Consider the following 20,570-nt stretch of genomic DNA (forward strand, 5'->3'; position numbering starts at 1 on the left):
ATGGCCCCGCTCTTGAAGATGTCGATGTTGATAAGTTGCTGGACAATGGAGGGGATCCACGCGCAGACCGGCTCTGCGCCAGCGATGTGTACGGTCCCGTCTTAATCTTTTCCTCCTTGCGACAGTGATGGGAGCTAGAAGGTGATGAACGAAGTTGCAGGTGGGTTGATGAGAGGAGAGGCAAGAAGTTTGTCTGCCTGGATGGCTGGATGGCTGGCTGGTTGGATGTTTGGCTGGGTGGCCTGAGACCCAGTGTGGATAGGAAGGCGGCCGTTGATCGATAACTGTGTGTGGGGAGGAAACAGTGTAGACTGACTGACTCACTGATGGACTGACTGATGGGACAAACACAAAGGACAAGAAGGTTCAGAGGAGAGAAGAACGAACTGCTTGCTGGTAATGTTGGTGGTGGTGGTTCAACTGTGGCGGGAAAACTCCAGCTACTCCAAACCGGTTGATTGGGTGTCCCCCCAGCCCTGTGGTCGCAAGGATAAAAAACTTAGAAGTAGGGTGTGGCAAGAAGGTCTGTTAAGCAGTTGGGTCTGTCTGTCATCATGCGATAGCCGTTATGATGATGGGAACTCGTCTCGGATAACTGTGGGTGCCGCCGATGATCGCGGGTCTCTTGTTTTACTCGTACTGGAGTGGTCTATGAGTATATGTAGTGATGCGCAGAAAAACTGTATGGAGTACGTACTCTCGTGGTCGACTTACATCAGCAGAAGAGAAGGACGACAGTCTTCAGATTTAATCAGTTCCCATGTGGTTGATAGGACAAGTGATATATGTATCTCAACAGAAGAACCTAGCAGGCTACTACTAAATCATACTTACAACAAACGTATTGAGTAGGATGGTGTGTGTGCCTCACTGCCTAAAGGCGCTCACCTCAAACCTGCGAGCTCAGCTGCTGACCCCCCCCCCCCGACGGTCCTTCAATTTAGATCTTCTCACCAGCGGATACTACTCCCCGGCCCTGCTGCATGGATGTATGCCCTATTCTAATGCCTACCGGCCCTGTCTCTCCATCACCTTGATCCAGACCTGCAATCAAGGCCCTTGACTTGACTTTATTTTGGCTTTTTGCTTTTTGACTTTTTAAAATTTCTGTTTTTTTCTATCCTTGAACAGACGGGAAAAAAAAAAGAGAACCCCCTTCACCTTACAACCCCCCTTTCACTTTCTCTGCAGTGTGATCAACAAACCCTCTCCCCCCTGGACGGAGGTTGGGCGCACCACACCGCACCAGTGCCGAAAAGGAAGATAATCCGTAGTAGGATTGGAGACCAACCAGCTAGCTCGCTGGAAAGATGGAAAATAGAAGCACAAATCTTTTTCCCGGAAAACTAACCAGAGCCGAAGGTACTAGAATTGTTCCCAAGGACAGCCAGTCCGTACTTTTCTCTCCCACGTTGTCTGTACCAGACTTTTGGCTTATCGGGGAACGAATCTGATAATATTAATTGGGCACTCCCGCCCGAGAATTGCAGTGGAGTGCGTTCGTCGGTCGGAGGTGGTCTGTGGGCAGGCTGTGGGCTGTGGGTTAACTTGTGTCGCACTGGTGGCACTGGGGTTGCTGCGTGCGGGTGTGGCCTCGGCAGCTGAGAAGGTGTGACTTGACTCTGCTTGACTCGGTCACAGTTCACCATCCAACAATCTCAACATCTATAACCTCAGCATGAAATCATTATACCCTAAAGCATAGTATCTAATGTTTCCCCCGAAGAGCACCCCGACATACGGTAAAGATCTACCTCGAATTCTGGTTATCAGCCCAGGAATTCATGGGTAGAGAGCCGGGAGGGGCTTGCGACCATTCCTCGGTTGGCTCTTCTGGCCGATATAAGTGAGCGGAGTAAGCTCAGACGGGGAAAAGAACAGACGACCCCCCAAGAAGCTGAGCAAAAAAATGCTTAAACTCTTGCCTTGCCATCCACGGACTCCCAGAAACTCTGTTTTCGACCATTTCCTGCCAGCTCAAGGAAAAAAAAAAAGTGCAGAGTGAATCAAGCTTGTTTAGCCGGTCAACTTACCCGGTCCGGGATGGAATATTGGGGTTAGTAGTTTGTAATTGCGGGTGTACAGTAAGTTACCGCACTGTAAGTAGTTACAACTCCACTCACTATCCAATACCGCCCTGGGGTTGTGATCCTTTACTCTCTTGTCTGATAATCTGGAAACTTGAGATGTCGCCATGTGGCGGTTTACACTTGAAACAAAACAACACCTTGGCTCTCGTTCTCTTTTCTGATATATCTCTTCCAAAAGTGCAAAGGACCCAGTTTAACTCTCTGTGAACAAGAGTACTCCCTGAAGTGGGCTTCCCTTCCGTCGACAAACACTCGGCACCGCCGATTTCTGCAAGCCTGCAGAACCGCTGCAGACGCCCTTGCAGATTGACGGGTTCGTTGCAGCAAATCGACAGCACTAATGTACGCAGTCGATTTGGAGGGACACCTTGATTCTAAATCGCATCTAGGTCTATTGCAAAGCCGGGCGTAGCTTCTCAGGCAATATGTAAGGTTCACATTGATTATATTCTCATGGAAAAGAGGTTGGTCTTACAGAGTCCTGCTCATCTATAGTTCCCACCCTCGACGGGTCTAGAACGAAGCTATTGCACCAACATGTGTGCGTACAGGCTGATGGGTTTCCTGCCACAGTAGCCAACAAGCATAACTATTAGGTAGGTAAGCTTTGACAAGTCGATATTGCTGTGAATCTAGATGCCATCAGCTAGTCAGGCAATCAACCAACCAACCACTTTACAATATTTTCCTTTGCGCTTGACAGCCTCGATCCCATTACAAACAAGGTAGCAAGCTATAGCAACACCACTATCCCCTACCAGCACAACTACAACTACATACATATACACTACACCCACTCCATCTATCTGCCCCGACAGAGACACATCTCTCTCCCCACCCCTCCATCACCAAATTCCCCACCCACAAAAGCAACTCTACACCACCTAGAGAGAATGAAACAACCCTCCCGAAAGCCATGAAATCCCAAACGCCAATGACATCAAGCGTGCATAACAACGTGGCGGGTATCGAGATCAGATCTATCACATTTGGCAGTTTCGGCAATAAAGCAGCGGACCTAAAAGTACTGCATGCTCACTGTGCCAGTGGAGATCAAGATGATATGTCACATCAATGACGTCTGACTATCGATCGCATTGGGTTGAGCGGGGTAAGCTGCTGTGTTTCATACATACCTACTCATAGTGTCTCTCTTGCTTGGTGCTTGGTGCCTAATACTCAGGTTGAATCCGCTGGGGGAGGAGTGAGCTACACACACAGTCATGTCCAGGAAGGGGGGATGCTATTTTGTTTAGGTTAGGTGGCTAGGAGTTACTTTTTGGTATTGGGAAAGAAGACAGCCAGTGCAGTGCAAGTGGCACAAGATAGCAGACCATAGTGCGATGGTGGAAAGGGAGGACCCGGTCTAGACCTTGATGCTGATTATCGGGGATGCATCAGAAAATACTGCGGCACTGTACACTCGACTCAGGACCTAGATCCCGCAAGACGGGGATCCCTCCTCCCAGGTCAAGGCCCTTCCTTATTCTCATTCCGTCATAAGGGGTTTACTTGGCCATCACTGTCAAAGACTCAGCTGACAAGAGTGTAACGTGTAAAGAATGGTACGGGAAATCACTTCCGATTCCCGGAGTGAGGACCCCTCAGATGGACGTTGTAGATAATCGCGCAAGCTGAGACGCCCAGCCAAGACATGTCCAGGACCATTGCTCGCCCTGGTTTTACTTCCGCACCTCGGGAAACTGAATACAAAAAATCTTCGTATTCGATGGCACTACCGAGATTTATCAAACTAAAGGTTAGAAGTACTGTTCTGCCTCATCCCACTCCAACTCATAAAGAAATCGCAGCTCAACCAACGCTCGGAGTCGAAATGGGTATAGATCTCCTCACTCCGACGAAAAGTTTATATCCAGACGCCTGCGATGCCGATATAAAGATATTTTGGTGTGCCGCAAGAAAAGAGAAAAGGGAATACGACGGGGTAAAACGATATGAAAAGGATGACTCCAAACACCATGACGGTAGAAGGAAAATTGATATGTCGAGGGTAGGCAAGAGTATCCAGGTGATGTAGAATGAAGCTGTGCAGAATGGCTTGAAAGAAACAGAGATAAACTTAGATCTGGCCCTTGATGTCGACGATCCGATGAGCATCGGCCTTGGCAGCCTCAAAAAGCTGGCCGGCCCTGGGCCCCGTCACGAGTCTCACAGACCCCTCCTTCTCCTGAAGCAGATCCTCAGCGGAATGATCCAGAATGAAGCGTGCACTCTGCTCATCGGACTCGAAACCAAGTTCTTCGGTGATAAATCGGATTTTTACGTCGGGTTTGTATCTGATTTCGAGGTTAGCAGGTGAATTAAGCCGGCGAATAGGTACCACTCACGCTTTACAGATTGCTGCCAAGGCAGACAATCGCTCGCGATCCACAAACATGTCCATGAGATAAGCTCCCATGTTCGGGGTATCGAGGTACAACTGGAAAAATCGGTGGTAGTTTCCGAGAGCAAGGGCAGAGCGTACATCCAAGGCATGTTTCACAGCAGGATCCCGTTTGTCTGCTGGGGTTAGATCGGCTAAAGCATCGTTCATGGCCGTCCAATTGCGAGTATGAATGAAGTAGAGGATACGATATGCCCGGAATTCGGTGGGATGCCCGCCAAGCTGCTGTGCATACAGTGCGCGAAGCTGAGTCTGACACTGATTATACTCACCAAGGTCCCCCCTCTCCAACGCGATTCGGGCATGAATCTCGTAGACGCTGACAGTAAATTCGTTCTTAATATGCTGCACTGTCAGATCTTGCCGCAATGACTTAAACTGGTCACAGATATATGTATAGTTGTTGTCTTTTTTCCACTTCTTCTTCAGCACGTCCAAGGTCTTATGCAGAACGTGCAATGGCCGCACTGTCTCCGGCTTCGGTGCGGCAGTCAGGCGGAAATAGTTCTTTTCCAACTCCTGGCAAGTTCCGACAACAGGGCCGGTGTTTGCAGCAGGGACGGGTGAGGTGCCGCGAGACGACGCGGAGGAACCATTAGAAGCCTGGGGCTCTTCGAAGCGTTTCCTCCGCATTTCCAGATTGGCTTTAGACTTACTAGTATTCTTCAAATCTATTCTTTGGCGCTTATCAGTTGAGGCATAGGTGACTCGATCTTCAAAAGCATTGTGATTGTTAGTCTTCCGCCAAGGGGGACAGCCGTTCGCATCCCCTTGGTACTCAACCGACTTCCTCTTCTTCGACACGTCTTCCAGCCCGTTGCTATTGGATTTCTTGGGTGAAAGTGTGCCGAAGGTGCCCCAAGTCGATACGCTAGGGCTAGCTAATATCTTGTTTCGATCATTTTGAACCATGACCTGAGGCAGAGGCAAGTTGGTCCAATCGATCTTATCGAGCATGTTATTCTCGGCCGCCTCGGTGATGACGGCTCGCAGTTTGGTTTCCATCTCGCCTCGCTCGACTCCAGCGAGCCGGTTTTCAGGTGCAAAACTGCGTTGTACGTACAATCGAACCGGTTCTGGCCACTCTACTCGTTGTTTGCGGGGGGCGGTTTCCGTGGATGTTTGGTGCGACGAAGCCGGTGTTGGGCCCGAGATCGTTGTTTTTGCAGTGGTAATACTACGGCGTGCTTGAACAGGGGTATAGGCAGGGGTTGCTATCCTCTTAGTTAGAAATGATGGGGTGAGTGAACGAGGAGTACACATACCATGACTGGAGTACAGAGAAGTCGTGGCGGTAGGAGCTGCCGCCGTGGCACGCCAAGGTGGGATACCAGAACTCATATTTGACACAGGTCTAAGCGAGGGCCAACAAGGGATATAGGGAAAGCGAAGGATGAAAGGCAAGAAAAAGAAGTATGAGCTACGAGTGAGTTGATTTCGATATTATAGGAGACAGGTCAAAACATCGTTCCTACACAGACAAAGCAAAGACGACAGTATCAGGAGAAAGACGTATGTTTGCCGCCACAAATCCACAGGAGGGACGAAGTCTCGAAGTTGTCTGTGGAGGGAGGGGTTTGATAAAGACGAAGCGTTTTCACTAAAAAAGAGGGGAAGGAGAACTGGAAGGGGATCGAGGGAGGAAAGAGGAGTGAGGGAGGACAAGTAAAGTCAAGCTGCTTACCGCTCACTTTCCACTTCATGCGGTGGCGGAGATTTTCCCTTGGCGCCAGTGGATGATGTCGCTTGCCGTAGTCCGTTAACTAGTGCAATGTCACTGATTACGTTAGCAGCCTTGCCGATGATCTAAACCTACCGATAACGAAGAGGGAGAGACACCATCGTCATCCTCCAAACAATCAAACAGATCTCTCAATTAATCTTCAAACAAGAAAGACTTTGCCCTCTTCACAGCTCGACCGGTGAAGAGATGCTGTTTGGCTTGACTAGATGTTCTTCAAGCCTTTGGATCTAACTACCGCACTCCGACCTGCACTTTTGCCCGATGAAACCTTATTATTTGTCCAGGATGCGGTGGGGTTGTACGAAGGGTAAGTAGCCAGCGCTTCCTTTGAACAAGTTAGAGTGAATGCCAGCGAACCCGTGTCTCTTTTGTCTAACTTTCAAGGGATGGTAATATTGTGGCCATGGTAGAAAATACAAAATTCCCAACTACCAGAATGGACATGCATACTTGACCTCGCACCGGGTGTGCTATGTCGCGCTCGAGGAGCCACGGAAGTACTCTGTTGCCATCGATCTGAAAGAGGTTGATAGGGCGGAGTATCAGGTATGACTCACCTGGAGTGGTACTCTGTTCAGTTGTTGATTCAATTCAGGCAGGCTTCCTGAAATCGTCACCGAAGATCACATTGTATCCCAAGCCGCCAAAGAGCTCCCTCAGCAAATCGAAGAGTGCTGGCGCGAGCCCATCTCGGGGGCAGTCACCGGGCCTTCTGGCCCCTAGACCTCAGATTCAGCCTGTCACTCCCAAGGCCATCAATGCGACCTGGGTTTGTCCTATATGCTCGTTTTCTAATCCCGTGCCTTCGAACTTCGACCCCTCTACAGCCACAGCGTCGACACCAATCCCACCTTGTTTAGCTTGTGGCATTAAACCGCCTTTAGCTACAATTCTTAAAGCTGTTATCACTGCCACAGCCAGCCGAGATGGTCCTCCAACCCAAACCAATCCGACTTTGTCCGGGCTTGGAGGCGCAGCTCCAGTCAACGGCTCTCGGGGCTTATCGTCCTCGGACAACGCTCAGGTGTCATGTCCACGTTGCACATTTGTGAATCACCCGTCTCTCGCCGAATGTGAGATCTGTGGTGCTTCCCTGGCAGCGGCGGTGGGTGCTTTGAAGTCTACCCAGATGGATTCGTATCGCGCAGAATCGCCAGCACCCGTTTTCAGCCATAATAGCATTAAGAGCACGGAGATTACTGACTGTATGAAATTGTCTTTCCGGGCCGGTGGTATACAGATCTTTCATGAGAGATTGAAAGGCGCTTTGATTCAGAGAAAATGGTTGCTTTATGATGCCCCACCCGTGCCGCAGCAGCCGTCGCAATTGAACGCGATCTCTTCTCCGGGCTTAACAGTGGCTTCACCTGCGGAAGGGAGTGTGCCATCACCATCCCGGTCTCCTGGAGTGGGCATTGCAGGCCTCGAACAGCGAGGTCTCCAGGCCCGCAAGAACAATGAACTTGTTATTGGAAATGCGTTTGAGGACTTAGAGGCGCTGATGGCATCCGCCAAGCAGGTTATGGCGCTTGCTGCGTCTATGCGAGAGACGGGCATGACCAATGGCGATCTCTCAGGAGAAGCGAATGCAGTCCTTCTGGAGTCTGCAGAAACGATGGGGATGGTGACGACTAAGGATATGCTTGGTAGTGGCGCTGGAAGCTTGTACATCTCAGAACTCTCCCGGAATCTGGCCGAGTATTTGATTGACGACCGCAAGGGCTTGCTCAACAAAGAAGGCGGCATCATAAGCCTTATTGACCTCTGGGCGATATTTAACCGGTCTCGGAACGGCGTTGAGCTCGTCAGCCCCTCCGATTTCCAAAAGGCAGCGGAGCTATGGGAGACACTTCGACTGCCGGTGCGCCTACGCCAATTCAAAAGTGGCTTGCTTGTTGTTCAGAGGTGGGACTGGAGCGATGAGGAGACACTCCGAAAGATACAGACCTGGATGACAGAGCTCCGACAAGTGCCTCCAGCGGAACCAGTTGCCTGGGACTGGCGTATGTTTGGACGTGCCGTCACTGCCCAGGAGGCAGCACAGCGATTCGGATGGAGTGTCGGTGTTGCAGCGGAGGAGTTAGAAATGGCCGAGGACAAGGGAGTTCTCTGCCGGGAGGAGGGCATTGAAGGATTACGATTTTGGGCCAACTTTCTATCTGACACCTCCATTGTCGGTGATTTGGGGTTGTCAGGGATAGTTCTAGACGATGTCAATAGATGTATCTAAGCAGTAATATTATAGAGAACGATTGGCGTTGACAGAAAGCAGACATATGTGTGTCCGTGGAAACTGGGACAAAGGGACATAGAGATAGCAGATAATGGTCGGAGACGCGTCATTAAACCATTATTTGGGTATCATCTCAAGCACATACATTCGGCCGGCATCGATAAGATGGTTCAGTAGTGTGAGGGATCTCATGGTAGCTGACTCAGCCCCCTAACCCCGCATTGACCGATTGGCCTTATCGGAACTCTCTCCACTCTCCTCGTCTTATCGCTGCTTCAACCAACAACCTACCTTCATGGACTTGTTCAATGCACGTTCTCAAACTCCTTCCAAAGTCATCGACATAGGACCTGGGAACTATCTAAGATATCTCAGACTATGATCTTGGCCTAAAATACTAGCGCCTGGTCTATGTCAGCCGTCCTTCTTGGCTCGTCACTACACGTTCGATGTGACTGACTATAGCCTCGCGGCCGTCTCGGTCTGAGGTTACTGTTGCTCGCCTGTTTTGTCCCGTCTCTGGCTTCTCATTTCAACCAAAATCCGAACAACACAAAGCTAAAAGGGCAGCATCATGGGAATTTTGATGACGACATCGCATATGAGCGCAATCAGGGGGTCCGGACATCTGTCCGGCACTCACCCTCTCGCTATACACTCCGTTTCGTCTCGACTCGTGATATCATCCTCCAAGCACCGCAAGCTATCGGGCTGCTCTCACAATCATCGGCACGACCCAGACCTCTACAAGAGACATATATATGAGCATCACCGCCTTTATGGACCTCGAATGCGAACCAGACCGGCCCGCCAACCTCGACCAGTAGATCCTATCGTTGAGAGTCATCAACCGTGGTGGTGCCATACCTGGAGCTCGAGCTTGCCTTCTCACAAGATTGAAAAGACATCTGGGCATCCAGCCTTGCACAAGGACTTTTGGCAAATGGAGGTGGACCGTACTCGTCGCACGATGGATCACATCAAGCAGGCAATTGAAAAAGACCCTTACGGAGCCATATTTGGAAGGAGACTTGAGCCGTTCAAGTCTTTTGAGAAATTCGACAAAACTTTCACATCCCTATGTCGTGCGCTTTTTGGTCTCGGTGACAAGTCTGCGGACACGGCCCATGCGGACACAGCCCATGCGGACACAGCCCATGGGACGCCGCGTACCATGACGACCACAGCAAAGTCTGAGAACGCCTCGGATACAACCAAGAAAGCCCAGTCGACCGATTCAGGCAAGCTACGAGGCCCGGTTGTGATTCACACAAAGAAAAATGTCACGAGATACGAGTTCGACCCTATTAGTGGTCGTATGATTCCTAAAGAAGCCAAGAATCCGGAGGTTGCTGAGAAAGGTGAAGGTGGGATAAATCCAGTTCTCTCAGCCGCGGACACTACCTCCGCCTCAGAGACCACCGGCTATATGTCTCCTATGAAGCGGGATGCGGTGGAGTCTGGCTCTCGGGACGCTTCTAATCAGGGAAGTCTTAATGATGACTTGGCGACAGACGTTGTATCAACGACGGTCGTGAAAGATCAATCGCAGCAGTCTCGATCTTGTGTCGACTCGGATACTACCCAGCCTGATTCTACCAATCAAATCAACCCTTCCGAGGAGTGCTCTTCAGCCTCACTAGAAGCGACTGGTAGCACTACAGAAAGAGCTGCACTAGAGTCAGCCCAACATGAGAGCCTGTCCAAATTCCTGGAAAGCGATTCGATCAAGCCATTCCTAAGACACGATGAGCACCAAGTAGTCACACAACCACAACCACTTCCAGAAGATCACATACGGACCCTCAATGCGGACGACTTGGTTGCTAATGACAAGCTTGCCTCTTCGGACTTCGCTAGGCTGGACCAGGTGGTAGATGACTCGGGAAAATTACAGGATGCACGTCGGGAAAAGGAAGAAGAAGAAGAGCTAGAGTCTTTGAGTGCAAGCGATATCCGTGCCTCGTACTTGAGGAAGGAGCCAGATCTCGATGCTCGCGCGTCACAAGACTCGAATGAGTTGAATGAAATGTTGGAGACCTCAAGTAACACTACTTGCCAAGTTGATGCAAGCATTGACCCGCGCATTGAATGTTTTCAGGAGGCAACCGACCAAGGCCTTTCATCCACAACAGACGACGTGGCAGTCCCGGACAAGCTTCGAGATGTGGCCTCAGATACAGCAAACACTTCGGATCGACTCGCTTTGAATGAGGTACAGGGGACTACGCCGTCTCCGAATCCACCTTCAACTGTTCCGCACAGCCTCTTCGGTCAGGTAAATACCGAGACGTATCGCGTGCTCGCATTTGATCCCATTGCTCTTTGTGTAACCGAGGCAGAAACAAGCTCATCTTTTCATGCGCCAGATGAGATTTCTCACCCTGCCGAGATACTGAATCGCCTGAATAACCCGGCAAAGTTCCTACCGTACTTTGAAAAGCTGAATAATGATGGGTACGAGATTGTCTCTGGCGGCGGGGATGTTCTCGTCTTCAGAAAGACACGAGGTTCCCTTGGGCATATCGAAGGAACCAATGCCTGCTCTAAGAAGGGCACTGGACTGTCTTCATCATCATTTGACAACCAGCAGCAGCGCGCATTAGACCCTAACATGGTACTTCAAGGATCACAAAGCACCCCAGCTGAGACTGGAGAAAAGGCCTCGCAAGGAAGTAAATCCGCAAAAATCCTCCGCAGAATGCTTCTTGGTTGCGTGGCTACTGCCGGTACTTGCTATGCACTATGCGTTGTGACCGAGTATTTCCGCACTGGTGGAGAGGATGGGCGTGGAATCGATGCCTTTACAGCATTCGAGTCTGAACGCCGCCATCGGGAATGATTGCCTAGTCGAATGTCTACTTGATTCTGGAGCCAGTCGGGCGGCCCACATATGATGTTCAAATTGAACTTATCTCCCCTCAATGTAAAATACAGATTGCCTCCTACATCAAACCAGCCCCAGTTTTTCCAATTCCTAGTTACTCCAACATCACGATAAGTAAGGAAGTTCCTGAGCGGACACAAGCAAAATCTTGATGGTGCATCTGCTCAAAAGACACATGCCCAGTTCCTCCCAATTTTTGTCAGAGCACCGTGCCAATTCTTCATACCATGCAAGATAATCAACGTGCATCTTGAGCACGGTAACTGTGCAATGCTGTTATCGACAAGAACCAACAGTGCTCATCTGTTTGAGTTGACTGCACCAACAAGGCTGCAAGGCTACTGCACTTACTCAGTGTCTGCATCCTGTTCTCCACTCATCTCGTTGTCCTCATCATCCTCACTTCCATGCGCAGCGATGTCAACCTCCTGCTCGGCTCCCAGCTCCGTCTCATAGTCGTCGAGATTCTCATAATCCGGATCCGGGTCCGCGGAATCGAGACTCGCCTCGGTTTCATCTTCCTCTTCCTCATCCACTTCCATGCCCCAATTATATCCCCAGAACCAGTCAAACTCCCTCTCATCATAATCATCCCCATCATCCACCTTCTTAGGCCACAGCCAGAACAACTTCTGCACCGCGCCGACCCGCGCCGCGCCACTCATCAAGTACCGACACAGCCCGGAGACCAGACGCACAGCCCCGCGGAACCCCTCCCAGGTCCACAGGTCATATTCTGGACTCACGAGGACCTGGAACACCCTGCAATCCTGGTTGAGGGCCTGCTCGATGGTGCCCTCGGTGTCGGCGCCGCGGTTCAGGCGGAACCACTTGACTTGCTCCAGGACCTTGCGGATGTACCGTCGCTCGAGGCGCGTGCGCAGCGCGCTGAGCTCGCCGTCCGAGTCGTCGAGGAGACTCACGGCGAGATGCTCGGCGAAGTTGAGCGGCAGCGAGGTGTGCGTTTCCCCGTTGACGAAGCCTTCGTGCGCGTGCGAGCGGATCTGCGACGTCTTGAATCCCGGCGCGACCAGGCGGAGCAGGTGCAGGTGCGACCCGTGCAGGTGGAGGAGGTACGCTTCTTGGTCCGCGAGGCTGAAGATGTTGTTGGATACGTCGCGCATCTGGTAGCAGAATTGGCCGATGAGGATCTCCACGCACTTTTGAAAGTGGGCCGGGACGGTGATGTGGGGGGTGTCGGTCTGTGAGTGTTGGGTTAGTTGTAGGCAAGGGTGTGAGGGGAGCTTGGGGTGGGGGTAACGGTTGGGAGCAATCAAAAGCTATGCTTACCACTGTGATAGGAACCACATTACGGCTAAAGACGCGTTCGTTCGGATGGTGATCCACTGTCAGGAAAGCGTATGTTTCAGGCCCAGTATGGGTTGCCCTCCTTCTGCTCATGCTGTTCATGAAATAGGCAATGCGCTTGCGACGGTACCTAGGGCTGTGTTTCTATCAGTCACATGCCTGTTGTTTTCTCTTGTGTCTTCGCTCACTCGCGACAGACCAAGGTCACGGGGAAATCAGGGTGATACATACGTCAGAGACAGCTTGGAATTTCCATCAGGGGTTCTGTGAGCAGTCGAGGCACCCTTCAGGATATCCTGCAGGAAGGAGACAATGGCACGCTGCTCCAGCCTCACAATCCGGGCGAAGCGCCGAGCCTCGGTCTCGTCCAGGGGCCGATTGTCAGTAGGCAGCCCTGTGGCCTCGTACCCACCGGCAAACAGACCCTCTTTGAGACAAGGATTTTCAACTAAGCTCTCGAAGGTCGTGCGGAATCGCGAGTCCGATGGGCTCCATTTCGCGAATTCGATGACCCCCTTCTCAGTTCGGAAGGCATGCATGATCCATGGAGAGATTCTATAATCATCTGAATCATCATTCAGCAATCATCGGTCAGGTAACAGAAAGAGGGACTTACTGGATTTCTCCGCAGCTTCGAGGTAGCGCCGGGGGATGAGGTCCGCCTCGTCATGGTTCAGCTCCACGCAGAAGAAAGTCCTGCGATGCTCGACCACATAGTGGCCTGGAAGATTGACAGGCATGGGATCTGGGACTGGAGTGGTGTTGGATGGCTGCGCCATGTTTCTCACGGATGTATTTGACAAGGGATGAGGGGGAGGCTTTTCGTTCTCTGCCATTGTTTGTGAGGGTGAAAGAGCAAGAGAAGAGAGGTGAGGGGCAGAGGAAGAGGAAGAGGAGGAAGAAAAAGATAAAGATAAAGAAACACGCTCTTCTGGCCAGGTGAAGGAAATTTCTGCGAGACATGGCAATCGCCGCGGCGATGAGGTTACGTTGTCGTCTGGGTACACGCTTTGCTGGTGCGTGTGCTGTGGTGTTCTGCTGGGTGCACCGGTGAATCACACTATCAGGCGGAGGCAAAGCTTTGCGCTGTTGGTTCTTTGCTGGTGAGCTGTATTCAGCTGCACTCATATTCTAATGGCTCCTTGTGTGGTTTATACCTACCTAGCTGCTGCTTTTATTGTTGGTCTAGTCTGAAGCGGATGTAGCGCTGCCGGATACTTCAACCCTGACATGCGGATATCTGAGTAAACTGGCGCTTGAAATCGAGCTATTTCTTATTCTTTACGCATATGTTCTGCCTAACAGTCTAGTCATTGCTGATGGGAATTGAATGATAGCTTATGATGTGTACGCTGCAGCCGAAGCTTTTCCTTGTATTTCTAGAGACACAACCCGACAAATATATAGTACTCCCCACCACCACCACTGGTGCAACTCAATGGTGTAGACAACCAGCAACCACACACACTCCTGACTCCAAAACATCCACTTATACAAATTAAATGCAAGAAACATTCAAACTTAAGAGAATGCCCACACTCTCATCAACAATCGTCGACACTCTCATGCCCCCTCCAATGATATGATAAGCTAAGTACTGTAGATCCCTTATCTTATCGCTTATCACCGCCTCCTCACCCGCCAGCCAAGCCAAGCCACTACAGAAGTACAGCACACCACAGTACATATAACCCCCCATCTCCGCACTCACTCACCTACAGCCAGTGCATCAAACCACAGCATTCAAACAAGAGCCCCTTAATTCTATCCTCCGTCTCACCACCCCCCTCTGCAGTTCAGTATACCCCAAACAACCGGAAATGTGGCACCCCACCCGCCGTGCAATCCACACCCCTACCGCCCCCACCCCACCCCCCTTCCTCTCCCAAGCCATCGTCGCCAACAACACCGTCCACTGCTCTGGCCAAATCGGCGTCGACCCCGCCACCGGGGAGATCGTGCAGGGGTCGGTGCAGGCGCGCGCTGTACGTCCCCCACATTCCTTGTCCTGAGCCTGAGCCTGAGCCTGTAGTGCTGCACCCACTGCCTACCTATAATCCTTACCCCCGGATAGTGCTATCCCGGTGGCCAAGCTGCATCCCCCCCCAAAAACTCAAAACACACCGCCAAAACCAAAGCCCAATCGCACCTTCTTGTACAACAGCGTGCTAACCGCGAACAGAAACAAATCCTCCGCAACCTCAGCGCCGTCCTCGAGGCGGCGGGCTCCAGCCTCGACGATGTCGTCAAGGTGAATATCTTCCTCACGGATATGGGGGATTTCGGGGCGGTGAATGAGGTTTATGTGGGGGTTTTTGGGGGGGAGGGGAGGGTCAAGCCTGTGAGTTTTATCCTCTGCTTTGTTTAATTGGGTGGGTTGGGGAGTGATTGTAGGTGTATGTGCTGATACAAGGTCTAGGCGCGGACGTGCGTGGCGGTGAAGTCGTTGCCGATGGGGACGGATGTGGAGATTGAGTGTTCGGCGGTGGTGAGGGATGGCTCTTCTCCTTCTTCTTCTTCTTCTTCTTCGCCGAGGAGGGGGGCGAAGTTGTGAATCTACCTGACTTGAGGGGTTGGAGTATAGCTTTTGTGCTGGGTGTGGTGTCTTATATACTGACGTCTGGGTCGGAGGGAGAGGGTTGGCGATGTACTATACTGTGCATTCTACAAGCTAAGTAAAAATGATCTTTGATTGTGGTACGGTACAGTACCTCATATATGAGCATGGCTTTGTGGCTGCGGTGCCAATGAGGGTTGTGTTGTCTGGAAAATCAGATCGAGAAAATCAAGATTTTACACCACCCAGCAAAGCTTACATGGCTCCGTGGTGGACTATTCTTAGTAGTGTGTGTCTGTGTGTGTACCTGAAAGACCATTGTTGAGACAGCGCGTGTCAAACCTTAATCCCGGAGAGTTTGCGGAGCTTGCCCTCTTGCTGGATTCGCTCTGCTGCCCTAGATGTAGTCAAGTTGACTCTGTCAAGTGGGCAGTGTGCTGTCTCTGGATTGCTGCGTGACAACAGGTATTACTTCCTTAGTCGTTCGATTGCGTTGTAAGGGATGGACCTCAGAAGATCATCAGTTAGTGCATCTTCACTCATCGTATCTGGCAGAGTATCGATGCCAGAGCATAGAGGTCTAATGGGTCCCGGAGCCACGAACCCGTGGCTACCGTAGCCACCATTCTTCCTGTTTCTGGTCTGAGTGTTGCTCTTGCTGACTCCGGCCGACTGCCGTGAGCCGACAGAGGATAATCAAGAGTGGCAAGGCTCCAATTTTGTCTCTTGCTTTTTGAGAGCACTTTAGCCAAGCCTCATGAGGGATGCTTTATGCTGCACTATTCCGAGCACGTAATGGTAAATGATACGCCACAGGCGAGAGATCAAAGAACTCTCGGTGTAGACTGTGGACAGAATTAGGGAAACCATGTTTCGCTCACTGATCGAAAGAGACAAAGAAACCGCAGGGAGTCCTGTCGAGCCGGTAGTGTGTACATGTACTTCCATGCCGTGGAAAGGTGTGGTCTTGTTGCCCCATAGTCTAAGTAAGAGTATGCTCAATCCAGATACAGAGGCGATCTAAGATGTCGATTGATAACCAGTCAGTGTTCGCATATCGAGTAGTCCAAGTTAGGTGGTAGGTATACGGAGTAGACATGCGAATTTTTGATACCATCACCCGTGCTGCCGGGAAAGCGACTAGGACGGAAAAGGGCACTGCACGCGCCAGAAGGAGGGGAGTTCCCAGCCAATGCGAGAGACGCATTGTGGGCAGAGGTGGAGTAACACGGCGGGTGGGTTTCATTTGTTCAGGAACAGGAATAGTTCCGTGACTTCCGTCTCAACTTTCCTTGGGCCGCGCTGAATGGCATTTCGTCCCGTCCATGGTTGGCTTCCCACAGGGTCGCATCGGCGGATTTGAGGGCAACGACCACCTAGCTGTGTTTTTGCAGGAATCTTTAGCAAGGGCGAGCGAAGATGCTTGCGATAAGCTGGACGGAGCTCAGCAACCGAGTTGGTAAGTTCGTCCGTCGTCAACCGAAGGTGTTTAACCTCTTTCTCTTCCCCAGGAGTCAGGCGTGACACATAAAAATAGCAACGGTGGTTGAACAAAGATGGTGCCACAAAAGCTCCCCTGACTAGTCAGTATGTAGTCACCACCGACTCTCTAGTCGGTCATCAGTCCATGGTCCTCGACTGGGGTTGCACGGCGATCCGAGTTCCTGAGAGGAGTTATATAGTCTTCATCTACCTTATCCGAGCTTGGACGCGCCGATGATCTGCAACTGGGGGAGGAATAGAGACTTTCTGGCCCCTATTATTATCCGTCTCTGCCATGCTTCACGGAAGCGAGCGACAAACCTTCCCGGATCCCTGGCCGTCCGTTGAGGAATTGATGGATCCCTATTGGCATTGTCAGTCGGACGCAGGTCTCACCGATCCCCAGTCCGCTGGAATGCTGCGATGCAGAGAGGCCGTAGGGATGGAAATGACGGTGGTTTCAGCCCTGATGATGGCCCCAGGGGGAGTCTTCTGACTGGACCATCGCACGATCCAAACATTCCTGCCATGTCAGGGCGGAAAAATGTGGATCACGATTCATGCGCACAGGAACGCGAGAGGAGAATTGACTCTGGTGTTCTGCTCTTGATGGAGATGGACTCAGGGACGAAAGTAGAACTCTAGTGGCATCGCTTACGGTAAGCGTTCCTGGCACAAGTACGGAGTACACGTGGGTGGATTGGCCGGAAAAGAGAGGCAGGAAGAAAGGAGCCTGACGGGCAAGGCCAAGGGAAACTTCCCCCGGGTCTATTGAAATGAACAATAGTCCAGTTGCTAGCCTAGTGGATGGAAGAATGATCTTCCTAGGTTCCCAGTATTCAGTAGCCTGTAGTACACCTTTAAGGTACTAGGTAGCTACCTATATGCATGCCACATTATAGAGGAAGCGCAACTCGATCTCGGACACCGTGCCAAATCTCTCCTAGACTCGAATGAACAGACTCCTGTCTTGACTCAACGGGGTAGTTCTACCAAAGATGAGAGGAGATGGTGAGACAGCCGTCCGATTCTTGGGTGACTATCCGCTTAACCAGATCCAGTTAGATTCCAGGCACTGCCTACAATGTACGACCTCAAAGACGGGGGGGCAACTTGAAGCCAAAGCAGCTTGTCTCCGTGTAGGCAGATCCAAGAATAATTCCATCCTTCGCGCCTGCTTGTAGGGGACTGGTGGGAAGAACTGCTCTGCTGGCGGAGACGAACCATAAAAACCAACCCAACCAGTCCTTCGACTAGGCAAGTGGCCGGAAGACCCTTCCTGGGGGCAAGAATTCATGAAACAACTGTCCACCGAGACGGACAGGCCAGTAAGTATGTGGGCGACTGGGCGGGTGAATGAGTGAGTGGCTGCATTGTTTCCCAGACCACTTATCTGCACGCACCGGGGCAATCCCCACAGCCACGGCCAGGAACCAACCTACCCACTTTTTTTTACCTTCCCAGAAAAGTAGAGCCACCCACGCCGTCAGTCTAGGCCTTGTGATGGTCCGAACCTTGACGGAAACATGCCCTTTGCAGACAAGGTTGGCGTGCAAAGAGGCGGGAATTACGATGGGCACTGTACCACCGTCGATCGGCACTTGTTCCTGCGCTTCTCACCGGCCACTGTTCTGTATCACCTTACAGACTGAAGCCTCCAAGCCTTCCCCCCCGGCCATGCTGTGCCTTCCTTGACCTGTATCAACATACCGTATTATTACCCGGTCCGATCGCAAATCCATTCAAGAGATCAATGGCTCCAGCCCAGCCGTTCAGTAACCTGTCTTTAATCATCATATTCTGGGCTGGCTCTGGCCTAGCATCGTTTGAATGGGTACGGTACTTTGGACGAGTGGCAGTCGGCTGGAATCCGTGTTCTGGAGGGCTTGCGTGGTTTTCTCCCTTTGCTGCACCCTCTTGCTGCTGGGCACTCTGCGGTGGTACAGGACAATGTCGACCAGAACAATCGCTTGCATATGAAGAGCATCCCCCCTCGTCTGTCTAGGTCACTGTCATCGAGATAATAGACTGTGACCAGGCGTCCGGCATCTGGTCAATTGCACCGCCCTCGGTGCAGGCTTGTCGCCGTTGTCCTATGTCGAGGTCGATCTGGCAGACCCTACTTTGGCGATTCAAAGTCAATGCTGGAGAAGCGTATCCGAAAGTCGAGAGCCCATCCACCTCTGTGTGCTTTTCGACCGAGGATTGCCGACTATCTTGACAGTCGATGCACGTCTCAGTGGCATGCGAAGCAAAAAAGGGCCGTCTGCAGCAGCCACGGAGCAGCGTAGAGTACATACAGGAGGGCGGAGAAGGACCAATTAGTCCGAGTGCTATAGTCAGTTCACTAGTGGCCCTGCTGGTGTCAGCTGGATATGATTGCAGTAAATTGCTGCATCTGCTGCAGATGGGCGTCCCTCATTGACACCTTGAGGTAGATTTAGACATGGGGTCGAACCGGGAATAGTACTCCATATACTGGAGTCGCTGAATAGGGTCGAGAACATTTGATGCGTAACGCGACCGGTGGTGGGCAACGGTGAACAACGGTGAACAACGGTGAACAACGGTGAAAACAAACAGACCGACCGACAGGCACGATGTGGAGGAAAGAGGCTAGAGGCTAGAATACGCGGAAATCGTCGTCATTCAATTGAATGACTGGAGCCAGCCCGGTAACAATCGCCGGGTGGGGAATCTGGGAGAGTGTCCCACTTTTGTGCCGAGTGCGTGCGGATAAGACGAGGCGGATTGAGCAACACTTGGCTTATTTCCACAGCCGGCTGTTTTTTTTCTGGGCTTTCTTTCATCTCGGGCCCCCTTTTACAGTAGCACTCAAAGTCTCCAGACGAGACGATGACACGGACGGGCCCCAACGAGACTAAACCGCCTCCTCCAAATTAATCTCCCCTTCTCTTTCTCCTCTTTTTCCTTTCACTCATTTACTTCCATTCCGTGTATCGATTAGTTGTGTCTTTTTGATTTGATTTGATTTTCTTTACCAAACCCCCCGTCATTCATTACTTTACTTTCTCTTTACCCCCCCCCTTCTCGCTCACTCTCTCTCACTCACACTCTCTCAGTTCAGTTCTGTTTTTCCCTCCTTCCAATCTTCATGCTCGGCTATTGTCGATGCCTGCGTTGACGTAGTCACCATCTCGGTACGTTCTCTCCTGCCGTCTACGAAGGAAGGCAGGAGGGTTGGGGGCTGCTTTTGCCATTGACAATCCATCGCCCGTCTTACCCTCCTCACTCTTTCTCTCTCTCTCATTTGGACTCTCCTCCCTGCTCCTTGCATCTTCCCACCCCCTCCTCCTTCATCCCTAACCCACCCCTCCTCTTCTTCTCATCTCCTCTCACGGTCGCGCGCGCCGATTCAGGTACCACCAAACAGACCAATCCACCGCCGCCCCGTCGAACCCAAACAACTCCACCATCAATCCCATACAATCAATCACCGCCTGCCACCACCTCCCACCACCTCCAACATCTTCCACCTATCCCTCCAACGATCGCGTTTCTTACTTCTCTACTCTGATTTAGATTTCTCTTGTCGCTCGCTCCTTGCCGCATCCACATTCGTTATCGTCTTGTCTGTCGCGAGACTCTTGAGGGGATTTGTTGGTTGTTCGTTTCGTCCGACCACACCCCCTGCCGCTCCTTGAGACCGCTTTTGTTTATCACGAACTGCCACTATTTCCGCACAATCCACCAGTCCCGGCTCGTTTGCGAAAGTACATCGGAGAATTTGCCGTGTTCCTGCTGATCAAGCCGTCCTCGTACCTGAACAATCTTGGCAGGAGTTGCGACTGCGTCCCAGCCATCTGCAGATACCAATTACGACATCATCAACGCCCGTTAATTG

The 20,570-nt window shown here is 51.4% G+C and overlaps 5 protein-coding genes across 5 annotated transcripts; 3 read left to right on the forward strand and 2 right to left on the reverse strand.

Moving 5' to 3' along the window:
- Positions 1-3,799: 3,799 nt before the first annotated feature.
- BO82DRAFT_385030 (SAC3/GANP domain protein) lies at positions 3,800-6,133 on the reverse strand. The gene is made up of 3 exons (XM_025638141.1): positions 5,760-6,133; positions 4,439-5,708; positions 3,800-4,387 (listed from the first exon to the last, which is right to left on the reverse strand). The coding sequence occupies exons 1-3, from the start codon at positions 5,833-5,835 to the stop codon at positions 4,171-4,173; spliced, it is 1,563 nt and encodes a 520-aa protein (XP_025489710.1). The 5' UTR covers positions 5,836-6,133; the 3' UTR covers positions 3,800-4,170.
- A 230-nt stretch (positions 6,134-6,363) lies between these two features.
- BO82DRAFT_340061 (ESCRT-II subunit protein VPS36) lies at positions 6,364-8,507 on the forward strand. The gene is made up of 3 exons (XM_025633494.1): positions 6,364-6,545; positions 6,649-6,784; positions 6,834-8,507. The coding sequence occupies exons 1-3, from the start codon at positions 6,445-6,447 to the stop codon at positions 8,466-8,468; spliced, it is 1,872 nt and encodes a 623-aa protein (XP_025489711.1). The 5' UTR covers positions 6,364-6,444; the 3' UTR covers positions 8,469-8,507.
- Positions 8,508-8,751: 244 nt separating this feature from the next.
- Positions 8,752-11,459, forward strand: BO82DRAFT_356291 (uncharacterized protein). Its single transcript, XM_025635683.1, has one exon. It carries the CDS (start codon positions 9,046-9,048, stop codon positions 11,311-11,313), a length of 2,268 nt encoding a protein of 755 aa, XP_025489712.1. The 5' UTR covers positions 8,752-9,045; the 3' UTR covers positions 11,314-11,459.
- A 1,526-nt stretch (positions 11,460-12,985) lies between these two features.
- On the reverse strand, positions 12,986-13,835 carry BO82DRAFT_356292 (uncharacterized protein). Its single transcript, XM_025635684.1, has one exon. It carries the CDS (start codon positions 13,500-13,502, stop codon positions 13,251-13,253), a length of 252 nt encoding a protein of 83 aa, XP_025489713.1. The 5' UTR covers positions 13,503-13,835; the 3' UTR covers positions 12,986-13,250.
- Positions 13,836-14,378: 543 nt separating this feature from the next.
- On the forward strand, positions 14,379-15,573 carry BO82DRAFT_340063 (YjgF-like protein). The gene is made up of 3 exons (XM_025633495.1): positions 14,379-14,651; positions 14,849-15,007; positions 15,086-15,573. Exons 1-3 carry the CDS (start codon positions 14,487-14,489, stop codon positions 15,218-15,220), a joined length of 459 nt encoding a protein of 152 aa, XP_025489714.1. The 5' UTR covers positions 14,379-14,486; the 3' UTR covers positions 15,221-15,573.
- Positions 15,574-20,570: the final 4,997 nt, after the last annotated feature.

Source organism: Aspergillus uvarum, assembly GCF_003184745.1.
Source record: "Aspergillus uvarum CBS 121591 unplaced genomic scaffold BO82scaffold_45, whole genome shotgun sequence".
In the NCBI taxonomy this organism is placed as follows: Eukaryota; Fungi; Ascomycota; class Eurotiomycetes; order Eurotiales; family Aspergillaceae; genus Aspergillus; species Aspergillus uvarum.